Genomic DNA, 22,955 nt, shown 5'->3' with positions numbered 1-22,955 from the left:
AAATTTTAATGTAATTTGTAAAAAAAATAAAAATAATAATAATAATAATAATAATACTGGAACCAACTATGTAATTGAATTGCGTTAGATGACTTAGACAAGTAAAACGAATTGGGCTGATTTACACCTTGCGGGCTTAGTCAAATTGGGCTGGACTCGTTAATAGAACCAATAATAAGGACGGAACTGATGTATCCGGATTCAAAGAAGGGTTTAATCCCACAAGAAATGTAGTATTTTAGAGTGGAGGGTATATATAGTCGGCCATAGTGAGCACCAGGTGTTTGTAAACGGACATGACGGACCGGGCCGGGCAAAATCCACGGGCACGGGTGAAACTGGTACAATGGGCCGGGTATCACGGGTTTAATTTTGAAGACCCTTGCCCTGCCCGTTTAGGGTTCGAGGACAGAGCGGTCTGGTCCGGGTTCACGGGTAGGCTGGTTTTCTTTTTTATTTTTTATTTTTTTCTTTGTAAAGAAATTCTGATTTTGCTACAAGATATCGTTATTTTCTTTTGTATTGATATTCCAAATATCTATAATTATAAACCGAGTGACTTCTAGAAATTTTAAATTATTGTATGGAGGACTAATAAAGGAAAATACTATTAATCCTTGTGACAACTTGTGACGAAAAAAATTAGACACTGAAATCATCTCTTTCAAAATATAAAATAACAAGTTCCTAGTTCTTTTAATTTGAAGGATAAACTTAAATGTTACAAATTAATTTGGTTGGTTTGTATATCCGAATTTGCTAAACTTTTATTTAGTAACATCGGTATTATTTTTGAATAATTAAAATTATATCATTATTTTTTTATTATGCAACATATTAAAAAATATATAATAATATACAAATTTTTATAGAGTTCACAATATTTTATCAAAATAATTTATATATAATTTACATTTAACAATTAATCATGCTTTACATATTGAACATATTTATTAAAAAAAAATTGTATATGGAGAATCCGCGGAAAAATTTCAAAATTAAAGTGGTCCAGATATCACGGGTTCACAAGCACGGGTACAACAGGCACGGGCACGGGCTCACGGGTACGTGGACCAGTCCGGACAGGCACGGGTATAGCTCGGTCTGGATAAGGACGGGTTTTTTTCCTAAATATCGGGTCCGGCCCGTTTCATACCCGCACCCGTGTACCCATGCAAACTCTCCCACGGGCACAATCCGGTCGGGTAACAGGCACGGGCGAACCGGACCGAGTTCAAACCTGCTGCCCCTTTGCAAACCACTAGTGGATACAACAAAACTGTAGCGCGCCGAGTGGTCACTGTAGGGATTTCATGTGTATGCCTATGTGGTGAGAATTTAAAATTTTTCCTATCACCACTTGGCTCAATACACAACGGATCTTATTTGTATGACAATTGCAAGCAATATTACGTTAAATAAATTCTTCTACCATCTCATGTGCTTCAAATAAAATTAAATAAATTTATTTCTCACATAAGATGAGATAAGAATTCATACCTAAAGAGATTGTCAAATCTCTTGTTAGAGGGAAGTCGATTTCTCTTCTAGATCTCTTGGAACCGTCGTTCTCTTGGAAGCACCTCTTGGTTCACCTTGAACCTAAACAACGAACTACCACACCTCTTAGATAGATGGATGTAGAGTTCAAGGCTTAGATACAACCACCTCTTGATCTTTAAATCAACAAACTATTTGATTTATTGGTGGCTAAACCTAACAAGAGAAGATGAGAGAGCAAGCTTCTCAACTTTCGGTCAAGGATAAAGGAAAAATGTGGCTGCTCAAAGGGGCTGATTTTGGCAAGTGTTATAGGCAGAAAATTGGCATAGTTTTCTCCCAAATGAGCCCCCCTTAAATAGGCAAGGGTTAGGGCAACCCTTTGTGTAAGGTTTGAATCAATTACACAAATGCCACTAGCCTTGTTTAGCCATCTCATGCTCTATTTAATCTCATCTTATGGTTGGTTCAATAAGTTAATTTATAAACAAATAATATTATTCATATTATTCTATTATACAATATTTATATTATTCTTATAATGTATTCAAACATTATACCAAATAATATTTGTATAACTTCATAAATTTATTTATGGTCTAAGCATGTCATATTATGACATTTTATTTTAGAACTTCATCGCATGTATTTTATCTTATACATCATTATGAAATGTAAAATACTTGTTGTTTCTCTTCAGTTGGTGTGACCGTAGAGGATCTATGTCATCTTGGCAATAATATAAAACTTTATATTATTGACTATAAGAGGTTCTATCATTACATTATAGTTATCCAAACGACATAGTAATCATTTACTCAATCCACTAATTTTGTGTCTATCATTGTCACATGATATTATGAATAATATGCAAAATAGGATCGTGTCATTTTTGCATTATATTCGTTTTCTTGGTCTCTCAAGTGAATTATAATTATAACTAGAGTAAAGCTAGCGTGTGACATGCTCACCAAGAAAGTTTGGTGAGCATAACTCCAAAAGCATATCGGATCGACGTCAAATGTCAAATCCAAACCGTTGAAATCCATGTACTTCATGAGTGATGCATATATATGCAAAATTTTGAAAGTTTCGATTTTATTTGCTACACGGTCAAGTGGTCAAAGAAATGAACATTTTATTATAAGTTATTTTATATGTTCAATTTTTATTATTTCTTTGACCACTTGACCGTGTAGCAAATAAACTCGAAACTTTCAAAATTTTGCATGTATATGCATCACTCATGAAGTACATGGATTTCAACGGTTTGGATTTGGCATTTAACGTCGATCCGATATACTTTTGGAGTTATGCTCACCAAACTTTCTTGGTGAGCATGTCACACGCTAGCTTTACTCTTATAACTACATCAGTTATATTGCATGCGATATAATTCCACTTTACCAAGGGGCCCAGTAATATCATAACTCAAATTGAGAGACAATGATAATATTAACATATAGATTTCTCCCGCACAAGTTGTACACAACGAACTACTATTTTATTCCTATCATAAGATAGTATTTAAATAGCAATCACATTATATGCTTCTCATGTGAAAAACCTACACATCTCATATCTAAGATTCTAAAGACACAATGGAAACATTAATGACACAAAACACAATCCATATAATGTTTCATTCATTTAGGTCATGTTCAATATATAAAATACATATTTTATATATTCATGTAATTAAATGATAATCCTTTATCAACATTTATAGAACTTCAATGTACTTTAATCTACATGACAATCTTCCTCGGTAATTAATGTTCCTCCTTAATTACCACGATTGTGAACTTATTTAGTGATTAAATGTTTCTCATCTTAGGAGTTCTATGATTCAAGACCAAGAGCATCTTCTTGAATACTTCCAAAGATATAACATATAAATCTCAAGGAACAAGAATAATAATATTCGTAATAAAATCATGAACAACACATAAATTATTATTAAAAGATAACTTTTAAAACACACATCATTCAGTCACGTGGGGGAGCAAACTTTGTTTCCCAGATATGTCCGGATATTCGATCCGTTTATGCTTTACCTACCGAATCCATATCTAGGGTGTCTTCCGATCATTTATGCTTTACCTACCGAATATGTATCCGAGGTGTCTTTCGAGTATTGATTTATTATCCGACTTCAGATCCGAAAATTATCTGAATCCGTTTATCCGAATCCGGATGTGGTTCGAATACGGAGTAGATTCGGTCGGATAATTCTATATCTGTTTTCAACCCTAGCATTTAGGGATTGGACTCACCACAAAAATCATTTGGTCTTAATTGATTCCTATGCTCTAAAATTCTTGCTCTCTGTTATATATAGCTGCTCTCCAGGGAGCGCAGGGCGGATCCAGTTAAGTCCAGGATAGAGCAATTGTTCTATTTTAAAAATTCAAAACTAATTTACAAGAACTAAATTTTAACCTTTGCCCTACCCTCTAAATTAATATTGTCCTATCCTGAAAAGTCCAATAACGTTTGAAGAGCCCAATTAGTTCATTAAGAAATGCAAAAAAGGAAAACAAATGGCAGTGTACAGCCTGTCGCTCTCTCTCTCTCTCTTTACTTTCTCTTAAATGATGTATCAGAGCATCTACATCCCTGAAACTATTAGAGTTTCTAATCTGACATGGCAGTTTCTAATTCAATTTCAGAGATGTAAGAGAGTTTCTTATTTAGAAACTATGCAGGAAAGTTTCTTATTAAAGAAACTGTTTATAAACTCTATGTTAGCCAAAAGATTGGCTCAAATTGTTTCTCCTTTTTAATTTGTTGCTGACGTGGCTTAATAGAAACTCTAAAATGAGTTTTAGGGATGTGAGATTTAAAAACTTTAAAAACCATAATTTTTAAAAAGTAGTTAACAGTTATTTAGAAATTCTTTTGAGTTTTAGGGATGCAAATGCTCTCCGTATTGCTCCATTTCTTCGATTCCTCCGTTTTCTCTGACTTTCGTTTTTACTTGCTTTCGTTATTCGATTTCTCCATTTCTTCGGTCTCTCAAGCTTTCTCTTTTGTTCCTCTTTTTCAATTTCACAAATCTTTGTTTTTACGGATTTTCTTGGACGAAAATCTTTGATTTTTCCAATTTGTCCCTTGTGTAATTATCAAAGCTGCTCAAAAAGTGAATTTTTGCAAGTTGCAACCTCATAATATCGTTCCTAGTGTTTATAATTACTTTTTTGTGTGTGGATATACAGGCATATGAAAATCAGAAGATCCAATCTATGTGCTCGAGAATAGCATCCCAATAGATTTGTAGCATTACCTTGAAAATCAGACTAGATAGTTATAACTTATAAGCAGAGGCGAGTCCAGTATACAACAGGGGTAGGCACTTGCCTACCCCTGGAAATTTTTTTTTTTTTAGGACCGGGCTTTTGTTATGGGCTTGCCTACCCCAGAAATTAAATCCTGCCTACCCCAGGCCCAGAACCCTCTGATACGCGAAGGAAAAGAAGAAGCGCCTCTCCTGAGCGTCTTCTCTGCTTCGCTCAATCGCTGAGCGTGACTCTCATCTCCTGCGCCGCTGCGCGTCTCTCCTACACGTCTTCTCTGCGCACCGTGCGTCTCACATTTCTCCCGCGCGACTCTCTACGCGCCTTCTCTGCGCGCCTCAGCTTTAATTGCAAAGGTTAGTCAATTAATTTGTTTGGTCAATTACTTGGAGAATTGGTCAATTTTATAACAGATTAATTAGGCAATTGATTAATTAATTTTCTCCGGTAAATCCCCTTTCACTGATGAGGTTGAAATTGGGTTGAGTTGAGTTTAATTGAACAACTCAATTTTGGTTTATCATCACATTTTTTGGAACTTCTTTCACCGAATTAATTGTGAAATGGCAACCTCATCTCTGGTCTTAATTTGAAATTAGTCTTTATTTCATTTTCAGAACTGGATCATGCACGTGAGGTGCTTGTGAAAATGCGCTATTGTTTGGAGGGTGAAGCAATCTCTGAAGAAAACTAGAGTGAAGACAGAAGAAGCAGTGCCTTGCCAGACCCTCTTCTAACCCCACAGTTCAGGTGCGTTGCATTGTATTAATATGATTTGGTGGTTCAAGTTAATAGGCTGAAGCAATCTCCCAAAAGCAATTTCATATCCAGAAATGATAACAAATTTAGTCTGTTCTTGAAAAAAGAAAAAAGGAACTTTGAAGTAGCTTAAATGTTGAGAGAGTGAGTACCAGAGAGCAATCACACAACAGAGCGGTTGGTTAAAAGGATTTACATGCAATTGACTTCTCAGAAATAAAATTCTCCGGGCTCAACAGAGCGGTGCTTCGTAACCTCAGACATCGCTCGCAGGGGGCTGCCGCCCCCCTGCCACCCCCCGCATACTCTTAGAATTGCTTAGACTCTTGCTTAGGCTTTTGCTTAACTCTATTTTTTTTTCTTTGAATTTGTTAATAGAGAATGGACAGATACTACACGACGGCACCTAAATTTCCTATTGATTCATCTTCACAAGGATCACAACAAATAGGGCCTAGCTTACGCCCTAGTAGTTCTTCATCTTCACAAGAACCTCCTTATGATCCCGCTTCAAGGCCGCCCATATCTCAATATTCGCCAAATGAGAAGGAGGATATACGTAGGTATTATCTAGGCAAAGGGCCATGTCAACCAAACAATCACGATTTTCCCCAAAGAGACATAGGTGGTCTTTTAAGAAGATTTAACAACTTTTGGTTTGGTCAGTACCCCTATTGGTTGGAATATAGCATTGCTAAAGATGCGGCATTTTGTCTTTGTTGCTATCTATTTAGACCAGAAAATCTTGGATCAGGTGGAAGAACGAAGTTTGTAGGAGAGGGCTATCGAAATTGGAAATGTAAGAAAGGGTTTGATGATCATGTCGGTGATGTAAATAGTGAGCACAATCATGCTCAAAGGAAGTGTTTGAATTTGATGAGTGAAAGACGGAGCATCGAAACAATCATGGTAAGACAAAGTGTTAGCGAAGGGATGGATTACCGAGTGCAGTTAGGTGCCACTGTACATGTTTCTCGATGGCTCGTAAAACAAGGTCTGGCATTCCGCGGACACGACGAGTCTAAAAGCTCTCACCGTAAAGGTAACTTCCTAAATCTTTTGAGGTATACGGGAGATCATAACCCACAAATTGATAAGGTGATTCTGGAAAATGCTCCCAAAAACCGAAAGTTGACATGCTCTAATACCCAAAAGAAGATAGTTAATTGTGCCGCAAAGGAGACGATATTGGAGATGCTTGCAGAGTTGGGCAACGAATTGTTTTCTGTCTTGATTGATGAGTCGAGAGATATTTCAGTCAAAGAGCAAATGGCGATTGTGATTCGGTTTGTAAACAAAAAGGGTTCCGTTGTTGAACGGTTTCTTGGTATTGTTCATGTTCCCGATACTAAAGCGGTGTCTTTGAAGGAGGCACTTGAAGAGTTATTTGTTAAGAATGGTCTAACTTTGTCTAGATTACGTGGTCAAGGCTACGATGGAGCTAGTAATATGAGCGGGGAGTTCAATGGTCTCAAAACATTGATCATGAAGGAGAACGGGTCTGCTTACTATGTGCATTGTTGGGCTCATCAACTTCAACTAACTCTCGTTCATGTTGCCAAGCATCATCACAAGATTGGCTTGTTTTTTGGAATGATTTCTCAAGTTGTCAATGTTGCGAGTGCATCTTGTAAAAGGTGTGATCAATTACGTGAGAAACAAAGAATTGGGCTTGTGGAATCTATTTCAAATGAGGAGATTAAAACCGGAAGTGGTTTGAATCAAGAAATGGGTCTTGCACATCCATGTAATACTCGATGGAGTTCTCATTTCAAGACCTTAAATGGTGTGATTACACTATTTTCAGCCACGATAGGTGTACTTGAGGAAATAGAAAAGGATGCTCTTATTCTAGAACAACGAGTTGAAGCGACTGGTATTTTATTTCATATCCAATCTTTTGATTTTGCTTTCAATTGTCATCTCATGAGAGCTTCATTACTCATCACGCATGATCTATCGCAAGCCTTGCAACGAAAAGAGCAAGATATGGTGAATGCTATGCGGTTGGTGAATTTTACTAAAGATCGCTTGCAAGGTATGCGGGATGGTGGTTGGGAATCATTATTCAAAGAAGTGTGTGTATTTTGTGTGAAGCACGATATAGACATTCCCAATATGGAGGATAGGTATGCCGGTAAGCCAAAGAGACAAGCAACGAACACCACTAATTTGCATTATTATCGTGTTGAACTGTTTTACACGGTTATTGATATGCAATTGCAGGAGCTTAATGACAGATTCTCAGAAACTAGTACCGAGCTACTTATTTGTATGTCATGCTTAGACCCGAGTAACTTTTTTTCATCATTTAATAAAGATAGGTTGGTTCAATTAGCTCGATTATACCCCTCTGATTTCAACCAATATGAACTTGCCGTCCTAGATGGTCAATTGGAAAATTATTGCATGGATATGCGAAGTGATGATGATTTTTTGGAGTTAAAGGGCATAGTTGAACTTTCTCAAAAAATGGTGGAAAAGAGGAGGCACAATGTTTATCCATTAGTTTACAAATTAGTGAAATTAGCATTGATATTGCCGGTGGCTACGGCTAGTGTTGAAAGGGTATTTTCGGCGATGAATTATGTGAAAAACCGAGTAAGGAATTCAATGGGTGATCAATTCTTGAATGATTGTTTGGTTACTTATGTTGAGAGTGAGTTATTTGATGAGGTAGATGATGAACAAATTATGCAACGATGGCAAAATATGAGTAACCGTAGAGGAAAGCTTCCTCCGTTGACTTGATTCATGGGCATTAATATATTTCTTGTTTTTTGATATGTAAAAGAATATTTGCTATGAACTTTTGACTTAGTTGAAACTTTTGATATTCATTTATGTTAATTTTTTTTTACAACTATTATGCTTCCTTACCCTTGATTGAATTCCTAGACTCGCCACTGCTTATAAGCTCTTCTTATCTTCGTAGCATCTTATAAATACTTTTTTTTTTTTTACCTAAAAGTACTTTTTTCATATAATTGGTAATTTGATATGGTTCATAGTTAATACTTAATAAAGTATAAATTTCAGTCTCAATTCAGAATTGATCAGTTACTGGCATGATTTATACATAGCTGAGTACTAGTAGCATTAGCCAATTTTGCACCCAATAAGTTAATGGGTTGAACCCGATAAGTTAATGGGTTGAACCCGATTAACTATTTGAATCCGATTAATGTCCTACCCTGACATAAATCCTGCATCCGTCCCTGAGGGAGCGGATGTGACTGAATCTGTTTTCGTTATTATCTTGAAGTCGATGATATTAGATTCTGTGGACGGAATAGTGTAGTAGCCTAACCGGCTAACAAGCTTGGTAAAATATAAAAAAATTTGATTTTAAGGTGCAATCATTGTATCAATGAAAGACGTTGTGGATATGTCTTGAAGTGTTCCGGTGAAGAAATTAGCGTAGTGTCATAGTGTCGCGGTGATGTTAGAAATGCCATAGATATCACAAGACCTTGGCACTGCTGATTGAGTATATAGTTGGGGTGCAGTTTGGAATAGTGTTCATGCTATCTTTGTTTTTTTTTAATCTAATCATTAAATTATTTCAAAATGTGTGCACAGAAAAGTTTTGAAAAAAGTTACTTTGAGATTCATTCCCGAAAAAAATTGAACAGTTGGATTCGAAGAAATATGAATAGCAGGGTTAATGTTTACGGATAAAGAATAGCAGCGGATTTCATTCCTCAAGAAGAAGCAGGTCCTCTAACAAGATCAGAATCAATTGACCTTAATATTTTTTTAGAAATTTTTAATTTTATATGTGTCTTCAACATATTTTAGGATAAAATGTTATGAGTATTCTAAAATTAATTCTCATTTATAACATAAAAATTTTATATGATTGATCTTTATTTATATTTAACTTTTATAGTTTAAAGGCTCGACTTCATCCCTGCTCCCAGGTACCTAAGTACAATAACTAAATCCAAACTGTTTATTTAACCCGGCACATGTCTCGAAACGGACCCCTCCAATAACTTCATCATAGACACCAAATTGAATTTGACCCATTTGGGACTAATCCATTAGGCCATGTTTGGTTGTGGAGTAAGAGGTGGAGTAAACCCCTTACTCCACGTTTAAGGAACCAAACGATGAGTAACATAGGCGGTTTAAGATGGAGTAAGATTTGAGCTAAACCGGAGTAACTTACACCACCTAGAGAGGTGGTTTAGCTTACTCCACCAAACATGATTAACTTACTCCGGTTTAACTTTACTCCACAACCAAACATGACCTTAAAGTATTATACCCCTCCAATACCTGAGCGGAGACATCCTGCAGCTTGCTGGGTGCTTATATTGTGATAATGGAAAACAGAAAAAAGATAGATACCCTCACTTGTGGGTTGTGAATGAGTCTGTGACATGCACAGAAAAATCATTAAAAATATGAAAAGAAAAGGAAAGAAAGCAGACAATGGTTACAAACTATGTTGTATGGATATGGATACGGGTACGGATATCGTATCGGGTACGGATATCGTATCGGGTACGGATATCGTATCGGATACGATACTGATACGGCGATACGATAATTTTCAAAAATTAAAGATACGATACGCCTATTATATATATTAATTTTTATTATTTTAATTATATTATTAAAATACTTATATACATTTAATATAATTTTGGAGTTCAAGAATAAAATTAAATATAATAAAATTTTGGATAAATACAACAGCCTGAGGATACAATAAATACAACAGCTACTAATTTCTAGCAACAAATGTGAATTGGCCTAGTGGTCAAGAGGCATGTTGTTTGGGTCACAGGACCTTGGTTCGATTCCTTCCAGGTGTACGAAAAAATTGTTTTGGTACGTGGTCCATGCGTGGTCCATGGTCTGGAGTGCGGTCCGTACGTGTGGTGCACGCAGTGACGGATTATGTAGAGTCAGAGACGTATCAGAGGCGTATCCAGATGTGTCAGATCTGTGTCCAAATAAGTCAGAGTCGTATCTTTGACCGTATTGGGTAATATAGGATACGCCACGTAAGCCGATATGCCAGTTGGCGTATCTAATACGTATTGTGGCCGTATTGGACGCATATTGGTATCTGATATGTGTCCCGCACGAAAAAATTGTTTTGGTACGTGGTCCATGCGCGGTCCGTACGTGCGGTTCACGCAATAATGGATTATGCAGAGACGTAATAGAGGCATATCCAGATGTGTCAGATCCGTGTCCAAATAAGTCAGAGCCGTATCTTTGATCGTATCGGGTAATACAGGATACGCCAGCTGGCGTATCTAATATGTATTGTAGACGTATTGGACGCGTATCGGTATCCGATACGTGTCCGATAAAGGTACGGGCAAGTGTCCGATAAAAGTACGGTCAAGTATCCGAGTAACATAGGTTACGAAGGTCTCTCTTTTTATCAAGTAAAAAGAGAGCTCGGATATGTAAGGTTCTGCAGCATCTAAAGCCCACGGGCCTCAAAAACATGTGTAATTTTCAAACCAAGCTAATCTTACAAAGAGGATTTTTAATTTTTTATGTGAAGATGTCGGCTAAGAATAATGTCAGCATCTTAGCTGCAGTTTAAACATTATTTTACGACAGTACAATTGACAAACAAAAACTAATTTCAAGAATAATTCTCTGTGTTGCAATATAGGACCAAATTAAATTGGAATACTAGAAAAATGTGAAAAAAAATTGATAACACATTTTCATTATCAGAACCGATAAAATACTTGAAATAAAATGAAAATAATGCAGTACCATATCAATTAAAAATTGACAACACTCATAGTGAATGCACAGAATGAAAGGATAAATGAATTTATAGCCATAGCCCGTGCAGAGAAACATTTAAAAGAGTTTTCAAAATTAACCTGCTACGTGGATAGTCCAACTAGCAAAATCCCAACACACTACAGTTAAGATATTACATTAAGGCCTTGTTCGGCAGCTTAGAATTTGATGGGGAAAGATAACATTTACACATTTGATTCCCTATGCTGTTCGGTTGTTAAGAATTTTTTCAATTTAATTCCCATTAAATTCCCACACACTTTACTTTTCTCTTCCAAAAGCACTGTTCTAATGGGATAAATGAAATTGAGTTGGACCTCATTTTTTTTTTCTCATCAAATGGATCAGCTGCTATGAAGCTTGAAGACCAATAATTTTTGTTGTATCTTAACTTGATTAAACTAATTTATCATAATTATTAATATCAAACTTGATTTAACTAATAATTGAAAATTTTAAATGCTGCTAGACTTGTCCGTGGTACATAAAGAAAATAAAATATATATATTATTGTTTGTCATGTTGTGATTAAACTAATAATTTAAAATTATTAATGTAAGAATTAAAACATAAGATTAAAAATAAGTATAAATGCAAGACACTCTAAAAACACTTAATGCATTTTAAAAGATCAATTGGTTACAGAATTTTAATTTAAGAAATAATAATTAATAAAAAAATTATTATGTTATTATTTAATCATTTTATTTAATTATATTAATAATTATTAATAAGTATAATTGTATTGGTATCATATATTTAGAAACAAAAATAAAAAAATTTATAACTATTTACAAGATACAACCAAACACTCATTTTAACATATTTCCATAATGAATCTTGTGTGTACCCGTATTCATGGGTTCCTATATTTTCAAAAGTGAGTTTCCACCCCCATCGAGTCCCATCCCGTATAATCCCGTGAAAAACGAACAGGCCCTAAAACAATACAATACTGTGGCACCTCCATACCTCACAAATCACCAACCTCCCTGCTGCAGCATTAAATTAGCTTTACGAGATACTTTGTTCTCCCAAAGATAAAACAAGAAAATTACAGATGGGAAAAAAAAAATAAAAAGAACAAGCCATTAGAAATTGCTTAGATATCCAAAAATCCAAGCATTTCCAAAGGAGAAAAGGGCACCCCCTGTTCTATACTCATACAGAAGTTTAACCACCCTCTCTCTCTCTCTCTCTTGAAAAACTTGGTAGTTTTTTTTTGAAAAATTGGCAGAAGCGGCCAATGCGAAAAACTTGGTAGTTGCTACCAAGGATCTCTCTCCCTCTCTCTCTCACACACACACACACACTCTCCTCTCTCTCTATTCCCAATTTTATTTCCTCCTCGGTTTATTCCTACTAACCTTGACAATACGCCCGTTAGCCTTGTCACCACCAGCACCACTTCCTGAGACGACCTGGTTTCCTGCATTGAACTCCAAATTACTCCCAGGTTGAAATAGCGACTGGCTTGGCTGAGCACCAAACTGAAAACCAGGTGCTGGGGCACCTGATGGAGCCCCAGACAAAGAACCTGTCTGACCAAACACTGGTACAGGTGGGTTTGGAGTGGCAACCTGGTTGGTATCATCCACCATACTGTCCTCCATGCTCATCTGATCGTTGCTGCCACCAGGAGAAACTGGTCCAAAAGCTGTACTTGAGCTTGTGTTTGGGTTTGACAACCCGAAACCTAGTGCTGTTGAGTTGTTACTATTGGCAGTGAAGGAGAATGCCGGGGTTGACGACTGAGCGCCAAATGTGAAAGAAGTGCTCGGAGTAGAACTCGACACCCCAAAAGTGAAAGTTGATGTGGATGGGTTTGAACCAAAAGTGGTGGTTCCGAAAATAGATGGGGTATTTGACGATCCCAAACCAAACAGACTCAGTTGGGTAGTAGATGCAGACGTAGAACTCAATGGACTGACAGTAGATGAGAAAGAAAAACCACTTGATGCACCAAATGTGACTGGAGATGATGCTGCAGATGAGAATGGAGAGCTGGATTGGCTGCTCAAACTCTGAGACTGTAAATGTAATTGGGTCCCAGTGCTTTCAGGTTGAGCTGGCCTGGTGCCAAAAACTGATCCAGTAGGCGCCCCCAATCCAAAGGACGACTGAGAACTCCCACTAGAGGGCATGCTTGTATTAGAGCTAATATTCTGACTCGTAGAAGCACCAAAACCAAAAATACTGGTACCCGAATTTGAACTTGTGGCAGCTGCACCAAAGGAAAATGGAGCAGTCTGCGAGCTTGAGTCGGCAGGCTGAGAGGAAGCACCAAAGGTGAATGCACCTGTACTCCCTGAACTAACAAATGTAACCGACAGTGCAGTTTTGGTTGTGGGTGTGGTTGTGGTTGTGGTTGTGGTAGTGCTTGTGCTTGTGCTTACAGGTGCAGTCATCCCAGGAGTTGGTGCAACTGAATATTGTAAGTAATCATAAATTCATAACCATTGACATAATCGCAACAAGATAACAAGACAATACCTAGGAAACGAAAGAAATCATGGTGATGAAGGTTTAGTAGTGACTAGAGAGTTTGGGTGGAAATAAGCGGAAAGGAGACTGATAGTGGGAGGCAGTTCAGTTTTCTTTTCGTGTCTCTGTATTCATCGCTTTAGTTGTCACTTATTTATTCACTAATAAAGGACCCCATTGACCCAAAGTCGTTATATTGGTCATCTCAGATAATCTCAAGTTACTTAGCCGCAAAGAAATCGAAATCATGTTAATTAACACAATTAATGGATCAATTAATATCTTTCTCGGTAATTAAACAAAAGCCCGTATAGCTCAGTGGTAGAGCGTTAGTCTTGTAAACTGAAGGTTTGTAGTTCGATCATAGTTCGATCAGAACCGATAAAATAAAATTAAAAATTGACAACACTCATAGTGAATGCACAGAATGAAAGGATAAATGAATTTATAGCCATAGCCCGTAGAGAGAAAAATTTAAAAGAGTTTTCAAAATTAACCTGCTACGTGGATAGTCCAACTAGCAAAATCCCAACACACTACAGTTAAGATATTACATTAAAACAATACAATACTGTGGCATCTCCATACCTCACAAATCACCAACCTCCCTGCCGCAGCATTAAAACAGCTTTACGAGATACTTTGTTCTCCCAAAGATAAAACAAGAAAATTAACAGATGGGAAAAAAAAAATAAAAAGAACAAGCCATTAGAAATTGCTTAGATATCCAAAAATCCAAGCATTTCCAAAGGAGAAAAGGAAATCCAAGCATTTCCAAAGGAGAAAAGGGCACCCCCTGTTCTATACTCATACAGAAGTTTAACCACCCTCTCTCTCTCTCTCACTCTCTCTCTTGAAAAAATTGGTAGTGGCTACCAAGGATCTCTCTCTCCCTCTCTTTCTCTCTCTCCCTCACACACGCTCTCTCCTCTCTCTCTATTTCAAATTTTATTTCCTCCTCGGTTTATTCCTACTAACCTTGACAATACGCCGGTTAGCCTTGTCACCACCAGCACCACTTCCTGAGACAGCCTGGTTTCCTGCATTGAACTCCAAATTACTCCCAGGTTGAAATAGCGACTGGCTTGGCTGAGCACCAAACTGAAAACCAGGTGCTGGGGCACCTGATGGAGCCCCAAACAAAGAACCTGTCTGACCAAACACTGGTACAGGTGGGTTTGGAGTGGCAACCTGGTGGGTATCATCCACCATACTGTCCTCCATGCTCATCTGATCATTGTTGCCGCCAGGAGAAATGGATCCAAAAGCTGTACTTGAACTTGTGTTAGGGTTTGACAAACCGAAACCTAGTGCTGTTGAGTTGTTACTATTGGCAGTGAAGGAGAATGCCGGGGTTGACGACTGCGCGCCAAATGTGAAAGAAGTGCTCGGAGTAGAACTCGACAGCCCAAAAGTGAAAGTTGATGTGGATGGGTTTGAACCAAAAGTGGTGGTTCCGAAAATAGATGGGGTATTTGACGATCCCGAACCAAACATACTCGGTTGGGTAGTAGATGCAGACGTAGAACTCAATGGACTGACAGTAGATGAGAAAGAAAAACCACTTGATGCACCAAATGTGACTGGAGATGATGCTGCAGATGAGAATGGAGAGCTGGATTGGCTGCTCAAACTCTGAGACTGTAAATGTAATTGGGTCCCAGTGCTTTCAGGTTGAGCTGGCCTGGTGCCAAAAACTGATCCAGTAGGCGCCCCCAATCCAAAGGACGACTGAGAACTCCCACTAGAGGGCATGCTTGTATTAGAGCTAATATTCTGACTCGTAGAAGCACCAAAACCAAAAATACTGGTACCCGAATTTGAACTTGTGGCAGCTGCACCAAAGGCAAATGGAGCTGTCTGCGAGCTTGAGTCGGCAGGCTGAGAGGAAGCACCAAAGGTGAATGCACCTGTACTCCCTGAACTAACAAATGTAACCGAAGGTGCAGTTTTGGTTGTGGATGTGGTTGTGGTTGTGGTAGTGCTTGTGCTTACAGGTGCAGTCATCCCAGGAGTTGGTGCAACTGAAGGTGAACTAGTGGTTGCACTTGCAGTTGTTGCGGAACTTCCAAATGCAAATGTAGGTGCACTTGGTGTAATGGTTTTCTCTGAATTTCCAAATGCAAATGTGGGGGTATTTGTGGTTGCGGAGGTAGACTGACCTGCAACATTGCTTGAAAATAGCCCTGCAGCTGCAGTGGGGGTGGTCAAAGTAATACCAGACGGAGCTGCAGTATTTTGAACTACAGCGGTTGTGGCACCAGCAGTACTCAAATTAGGACTACCACCAAATGCAAATGGCTTAACAGTGTTCGTGTCAGCAGCTTTGGCGCTTGAATCACCAGGCAGTGGGGATGCCAGTGTCTGAGAACTGGCTGCATTGCTAGCACCAAACTGGACAAAAGATAATTTTGGAATTTCTGAAGAAGGAGAAGAGACATTTGCAAAGGTGGTAATCGAAGAAGCACCTGTCGATGAAGCCACAGCAGGTTGGGTAGCAGGTGTGACAGCAGGCACAGCAGAAAAAGAAAATGTTGGAGGAGACGCGTGTGTTGACCCATTGCTTAAGCCTGGAGAGCCAGATCCACCAAATGCAAAAACAGACTTGGCAGACACCTGTGTGCCCAAAGACTGTGAGGCCGAGAAAGCAGCAGATTCAGTTGGTTTACACTCATCTTCCGATTTCCTCTTTTGACCACTTCTGTCTGAAACAGAAGCCTCTGCTGTAGCCAGTCTGTCAATTAACAAAGCAATGGAATGTAAGATAACTGGAAACAACAGCATGTAATAGAATGTTGAACTTGTTTTCCCTTTTCTTCTTATGTATTAGCTTGAGGTGCTCCGCCATGCAGCACATTGTTTTTGTTCCGGATTCACCTCTTATAGGTACAAACACCATATTGTTTCAATAAAAAAAACTCATCAGAAGCATCCAGAAGGAACAATATCACATCAATTGTACATGGACAACAGGTAATAATGAAAATGGTGTTTCTGAGCATGTGACTATTGAGTGTCTTGTATGCAAGTGTTCGTGCAATTAAAAAAAAAACATGAAATGTTATGAACTAACCTGGAATCAGCTTTTGCACCAGTACTCCCGGTTGCCCATGAAAATACAGGGGTCTCTGGTTTCTCCTGTTGCTTCAAACCAGTACTGAAGATAGGACTAGAAGATTTTTCATCCTTTTTGGCTGATACATCAAGAGAAGCTGTAGGCGAAACAGGCACAGAAGGAAAATCGAATTTGATAGGAGGGGTTGTTGTGGGAGAAAAGGCAAATGGAGCTGAGAACACCTTGTCAAGCTCAGAGGTCGGCGCAGGTGCGGCTCTTGCCTCAGAAGCAGTTGTATCCTTTTCCTCTCGTATAATTGATTCGACCTTTCTCTGCTTTGACGTGCTAGATTCCACCTTATGGAAAACATTTTTTACTGGCACAGTAGACTCAACCTTATCATTGAATTCCTCGTCGTCGTCGTCCAGAAATTCCTTGGAAAGCAAAAAACAAAATGAAGCAAACAAGAGTTTATATATCAAGATAGAAATCACGACTAAATACTACTCAATGGCATCACATAGAACAATCCACAGGGTTCCAGCACAAATTGTTAAAACACTATGAAAGTGTAAAACGGTTAAAAAGAAAATGCTGCCATACCTCTGAAACACTCATTCGAAAAGCTGGCTTGGTTAATTTTGGAAATGCTATAGAACTCAAAGTTTTGTCAGAAACTGATTTCCCAGTTTTTGTACTTGCCATGGATCCAATCACACCAACACCGTTACCTTGAAACGAAATTTCCCCATCATATTTAGTTGGTTTTGGAAGGTCAACTTTCGGTTTATCTTGTTTCTGAGAAGAGGAAGCTTCAATCTCCAGAACATGGTTTTCACTCTTTTTGTCTTTAGGTGACTGAACAAATTTTTCAAGCTGGTTGAATATTTTCATGGCTGTCTCAGTTGAACGTGTTGGTACAGGAAAAATGTTATTTTTTTCATGTTCTGTTTCAGCATCTACAATTCCATCTTTACATGCTGACTCATCATTTTCCTGGTTCAGTTTGGCCAACTGGAGATGCTTCTGAGTTGAAGTTGAGGCATGGTTGGAGTCAATCTTGAGTGGACTTGTGTGGGTGGGTGCAAAGTTCTTGTATGGACTTGAGGCGGATTCTTTCAGAGGAGTTGTCATATTTAGCTTTTGTCTTATTCTTCGGATGGGTCCCACTGAGCCGATCTCGTCATAAAGAGCCGAACTTCCCCTTTTCAAGGCCTGCCAACAACGTTTGAATAATAACATGATGATTAGAGGCAGGTTAATAAACAACAATAGTTCAATACATTGAAAATTGAGGAACATCTGTATGCTTTCCAATTACATAGTTCAGACTTAACTTTTGCTTTCTGAGCTAAATTAAACCTATTCAGATAATCATTCACAGAAGTACCAAACACTAGTACCGTACAGAAATAATAGCCATATACAGTTTCAGTGAGTACCAGTACAGGTATGTAGCAGTATTCATCTTAGCATTCCATATTACAATTGATGGGAGTAATCAAAATATATTAAGGGGTGTAAACAGGATACCAATTTGCTACCAGGGGTGCTTCCCGTTGGTGCCTCATAAGGTGAAAACTTAGCTGCATACCCACTGCTGGAGAGCCCTCCACTCTGCAGAAAATAGCCCAGGTTCAATAAAAGAAGGCAAGTTCTTTTAATATAATCTACTTCAATGGAAGAAATCAACAACCTTTACAAGAGGAGAGCGGCACATTCTACTGATGGCAGTTCGTCCAAGCGATCTAGGAGTAGGGTAGGCATCTCTAACCTGATCAAAATGTAGAGAACCAGGTCCTGGCGTGATTGCAGCACAGGGTGGTGGTTTCGTTGATGTATGTAGCACTGTTGAATTGGGCAGGGTTGGTTTTCTCTCAATGAAAGCTGGGGTCCTCAGCCTGAGAGTTGTAGGGGAAACATTTGAGGACTTAGAATTCATGTAAGCTTTTGCAAGCTCCATTGGAGAAGCAACTTCTTCTTTCGGAATCTGTGCCAGAAGAAAATGTATTGTCAATGGCTCTGTTAAAACAGCTAGAATATTATTGTTAGTATTAAAAACAACAACAACCAAGCCTTTAGTAATAATAAGAAACTGCTTATTCTATTAGAAACTCGCAAAAAATACTTTCCTTACGAATTTCTTTTTTCAACTTGAATACAGTGGGGAAAAAAGTAAAAACAGATATTGCTCTTACAAGTACAGTGCTTGCAGGAGTGGCAAACATCACATTTTTTCTCGAGCTCTCAGCCACATTTTCACCATGAGGAATATTTGCTTCCACCTCCTTCCCTTTGATCATTTGTGCTGGCTTTGACAAACTCGGTTCAACAACTCTTGTACGCAGCAGCTCTGTGAGATGTTCAAACTGCTCCCTGCATCGATAAACAGTACATTAGAGAAAAAGTCAAAGATGCTATTATTCTCTACAATATCAGTATAATTTTACCAGATGATATGGTCCATATGGAACTGTACTTATAGAAAGGGGCCATTTTAAATATTGTCCAAAATTAGGTGATCATTCCCACAAATAATTCAACGTATAAAGAACCAATAAGAAACAAAAAAAGTACAAAACAGTCATTCCAATACCATCCAGAAGAAGCACGCTACAGTGCAGGTCAAGATATAAAATGTATATCAGTCATCAGACCTCGATTGAACACTGTCCAAAGTTCATATCCAATCAAAAAGGGTTCAAATTTTCTTAAAGTACATTGTTCCCTTTATCTTGACTGAAGTTCATTTAGGAAGTAACACTTACTTTGTGAAAGTCTTTTGCACAAGAAATTGTTCAATTTCAGAGACGCTCTTTATTTCAGTAGAAGTTTCAGCCAGTTCTCTATCATGCCTTTGTTTGTGTTTCTGAGTAGCATCAGCAGTAGCTTTAACTGGAGCTTCTGCAAGTTGATTCTGCATCAAACTTACCAAGTGTAAATTCTCTACAACAAAAACCTCTCTACATAAGAATTTAATATAAGAAGGTCATCACAACACCTCCAAAATAATTCAACTGAAAACAAGGGCGACAGATCAAGATCTCAACCAATAGATCTTCAACAGACTATGGACATCCAAGGCAGGAACCACTCTAGTAATGGTAAAAAAACTTGTGTACTTTAAGATTACAGGCACTTACAACAGCAGCTGTCAGTTGAGGCACTTGTTCTTCCTCTCCCTCCTGATGCATCTCCTCTGTATTCAGAAATGATTGAACCAAGATGGTTGCTTTAGAAAGGATGAGATTGCATAAAACATGTTGTGTAGCATCGGCAAGCTACAACATCATGAACAGTAAGCTAAACCTAACTTTAGAAAGGGTGAGATTGCATAAAATATGTTGAACTTTAAGCGTAAGTAGAAAGATAACTAATTTCTTCCGTGCTTCAGAATAACCCAGCAGAATATCAAATAATGGCTATTTTACAGAACACTGACTACAGAATGAACCTCACCACTATAAGGCCTAGTATAAGCAGTATCAATAAATGAAAAACTTTCAAGAAATCCTAGCGAGCTCAAACAACATTAATCTCAGCATCTACAATCCAAGGAACAAATTACATAGTTGCCAGAGCCATTCTCTAAAACCCTAATTTCAAATAAATCCCCTTAGCTTCCTCAAAACCCTAATCACAACCCCAATCACCAAAGGATCCTAAGACTAATCCAATTTAACCCCAAGTTCCATTATTCAATACTATAAGAGTAGGTACAAATAAAACAAACTGCTTCATTACTTCAGCATAACGCAGCAAAATATCAATTAGTAGCTATTTCACAAAACACTGGCTACATAAATGAACCTTGCCATTGATAGGGACTAGTAAAAGAAGTATCAATGAATGAATGAATGAAGTTTCACTAAATCCTAGCAAACTCCACAACCCTTAATATTAGCATCTCCAATCAAAGGCACAAATTCTATTGAAATCAGAGCCAACCCTTAAACCCTAATTCCAACCAAAGCCCCAATGCTACCTACACAGTTAATGCATCCTGCACCAATAGACAAACTTCACAGAAATATAGCCTTCCCCAAAACCCTAATTGCATCCCCGATCACCTAAGCATGCTATGAGATTAATTCAGTCAGACAAAGGGCAAACTTAACAGAAACCCTAGCCACCCCCAAAACCCTAAATCCAAACCCAAATACCCCCAACCCCCCAATCAAAACAAACAGTACTTCACTAAGTTTATTCTATATCAAATGCAATTACCTCAAAACCCTAATCCTGATCAACCATCAATCCTATCACTTAAAATCAGTAAAAACCAACAAAAAAAAGTCAAAATCAAGTTTCACAAAGAAAAGGGACCAAACCTGGGGAAGAAGAGGAGGAAGGAATTGGTGGTGGGGCTGGGAGAGACTTGCGAAAAACCGATGAAAACAGCTTGGAAGCACTGCCAGAGAGGAACCGCGAAGCGGGGTCCATTAGCTTGGATAGCCACCCGTTAGAATCGTCAATAGCCGGTGCAACAATGGCTAGGGTACGAGCAGTAGCCGGTGGACGGTCGTACGGCGTCGACTGGGAGCGAGCAGGGCGGCGGCGCATCTTGCCCCCGATCCCGCCCCCTCCGTAAGGATTGCTCGACGCCATTGGAGCGAGAAGAAGAAACGCAAAAGAGGAAAGCGAAGAAGGGGATTTTCAAAAACTAAAAAAGGAATTGATAGGATGGGAGGGAACGAAGGGAAACAAGGGTAATTGCGAGAGAGCGAAAGAGAGAGAAGTATGTGGGTTCGAATTGATGGAGCTTGATGGGCTCGCCGCTTGTTGGGTGGCGGCGTATCAAGTACGTACAAGTCCGAATCTCTGTGGCCAGCTGAAAGCGTCAAACTGCGGGGCGAGTAGGAAAGGTTACTGTTTTTAGTTGTTGGGTCCACTCGTCAGTGGACCGAACTAATATCCGTCGAACCAGGTTGTTTCTTCCGACTTGACCTATTGGGATGATTCGATCGATCCTATTTGAAAAATATGAATATGAATTTAATTATTTAGATATAAGTTGAATTTTAGTGAATTCAAGAAAAAAAAATGTTGAATACGAATTTTGTAAAAAGATTGAGTGAAACCTGATCCAACTGTTTTATATTATATTTTTTTAAAAGAATTTGTTTGCATAAAACTATAACAGTAATTTGATTATAAAATAATGTGGTTACATTGTGACTTGTGAGTTCCAATTTTTAGTTCTTTATATAGTATATCGATCCGATAAATGAGTACACTCAAATTAATTTATCATGTTAAATTAGATTTGCATCATTACTTGATCAATTAAAAAATAAATCTTATACATCATAAGTTTTTTTTTTTTGTGTGGCTGCATATCTCATGAAAATTTAAAAATGGTCAACTGTTTGATTTTAACATTTAAATTTTAAATTTTAAAATATAAATAAAAAATCAAGATTTCTGCTATTTTGTGACACTAAAAGCTAGTGGCATTAAAACTTTACTCGACGATTTGTATGGTATCACGTCTATATGGGCCCGTATGTATTTATTGTTGTAAAAAACAATCGTTTACTCTGATTAATCGTCCAATTAGTCGACGACAGTGATCATGAATAGACTTGTTAGAAGATTGTTTGCAGATGAAACTGCTTAATCATCTATTTTTCGTTTAAACAACCCAATTAATTGTTTGTTTTATGTTTATATGGCTAGATAGTCGATTATTTTATTATGATTTTCTGCATTTATTAGTTGCAAGAAGTACTTCTTATCTTATATATATTTTTTAAATATAAATTTTATAAATTTTAATTAGTTAACAAAAAAACTAAGTTAAATTAATTACATGTAATAAATTATTAGTACACGTACATAACTTCAATCTAAATGCAAAATTGTCTGAAAAATTTCGATTAATTGATCGCCTATGGGTTAATTACTTAGTGATACTTTATCTGTGAAGCTAATGTTAAGAGAAATAGTTAGAGATGCGTATATACACAACATAAGAGAGTTTGGTGCAAAACAGTGTGGTGCATCTCCTTACGGATAATTTTTTTTTTTTTTTTCAAAGTTAGTGTGTATTGTGCTTGAGAGTTTGGTGAGCA

General features: G+C 37.8%; 2 protein-coding genes and 1 long non-coding RNA gene across 3 annotated transcripts; 1 reads left to right on the top strand and 2 right to left on the bottom strand.

Moving 5' to 3' along the window:
• Positions 1-5,936: 5,936 nt before the first annotated feature.
• LOC144558081 (uncharacterized) lies at positions 5,937-8,306 on the top strand. Its single transcript, XM_078306788.1, has 2 exons — positions 5,937-7,431; positions 7,942-8,306. The coding sequence occupies exons 1-2, from the start codon at positions 5,937-5,939 to the stop codon at positions 8,304-8,306; spliced, it is 1,860 nt and encodes a 619-aa protein (XP_078162914.1).
• A 3,031-nt stretch (positions 8,307-11,337) lies between these two features.
• LOC144557837 (uncharacterized) lies at positions 11,338-12,553 on the bottom strand. Its single transcript, XR_013512804.1, has 2 exons — positions 12,289-12,553; positions 11,338-11,487 (listed from the first exon to the last, which is right to left on the bottom strand). It is a non-coding gene; the product is annotated as an uncharacterized LOC144557837 (long non-coding RNA).
• A 70-nt stretch (positions 12,554-12,623) lies between these two features.
• On the bottom strand, positions 12,624-21,647 carry NUP1 (nuclear pore complex protein). The gene is made up of 10 exons (XM_078306787.1): positions 21,213-21,647; positions 20,025-20,080; positions 19,650-19,798; positions 19,080-19,257; positions 18,578-18,871; positions 18,415-18,498; positions 17,485-18,096; positions 16,900-17,315; positions 14,780-16,560; positions 12,624-13,767 (listed from the first exon to the last, which is right to left on the bottom strand). Exons 1-10 carry the CDS (start codon positions 21,487-21,489, stop codon positions 12,680-12,682), a joined length of 4,935 nt encoding a protein of 1,644 aa, XP_078162913.1. The 5' UTR covers positions 21,490-21,647; the 3' UTR covers positions 12,624-12,679.
• Positions 21,648-22,955: the final 1,308 nt, after the last annotated feature.

Source organism: Carex rostrata, chromosome 8 (assembly GCF_964058835.1).
Source record: "Carex rostrata chromosome 8, lpCarRost1.2, whole genome shotgun sequence".
NCBI lineage: Eukaryota > Viridiplantae > Streptophyta > Magnoliopsida > Poales > Cyperaceae > Carex > Carex rostrata.
The sequence above is the reverse complement of the archived record's forward strand: the minus strand, read 5'-3'. Positions and strand labels throughout refer to the sequence as shown.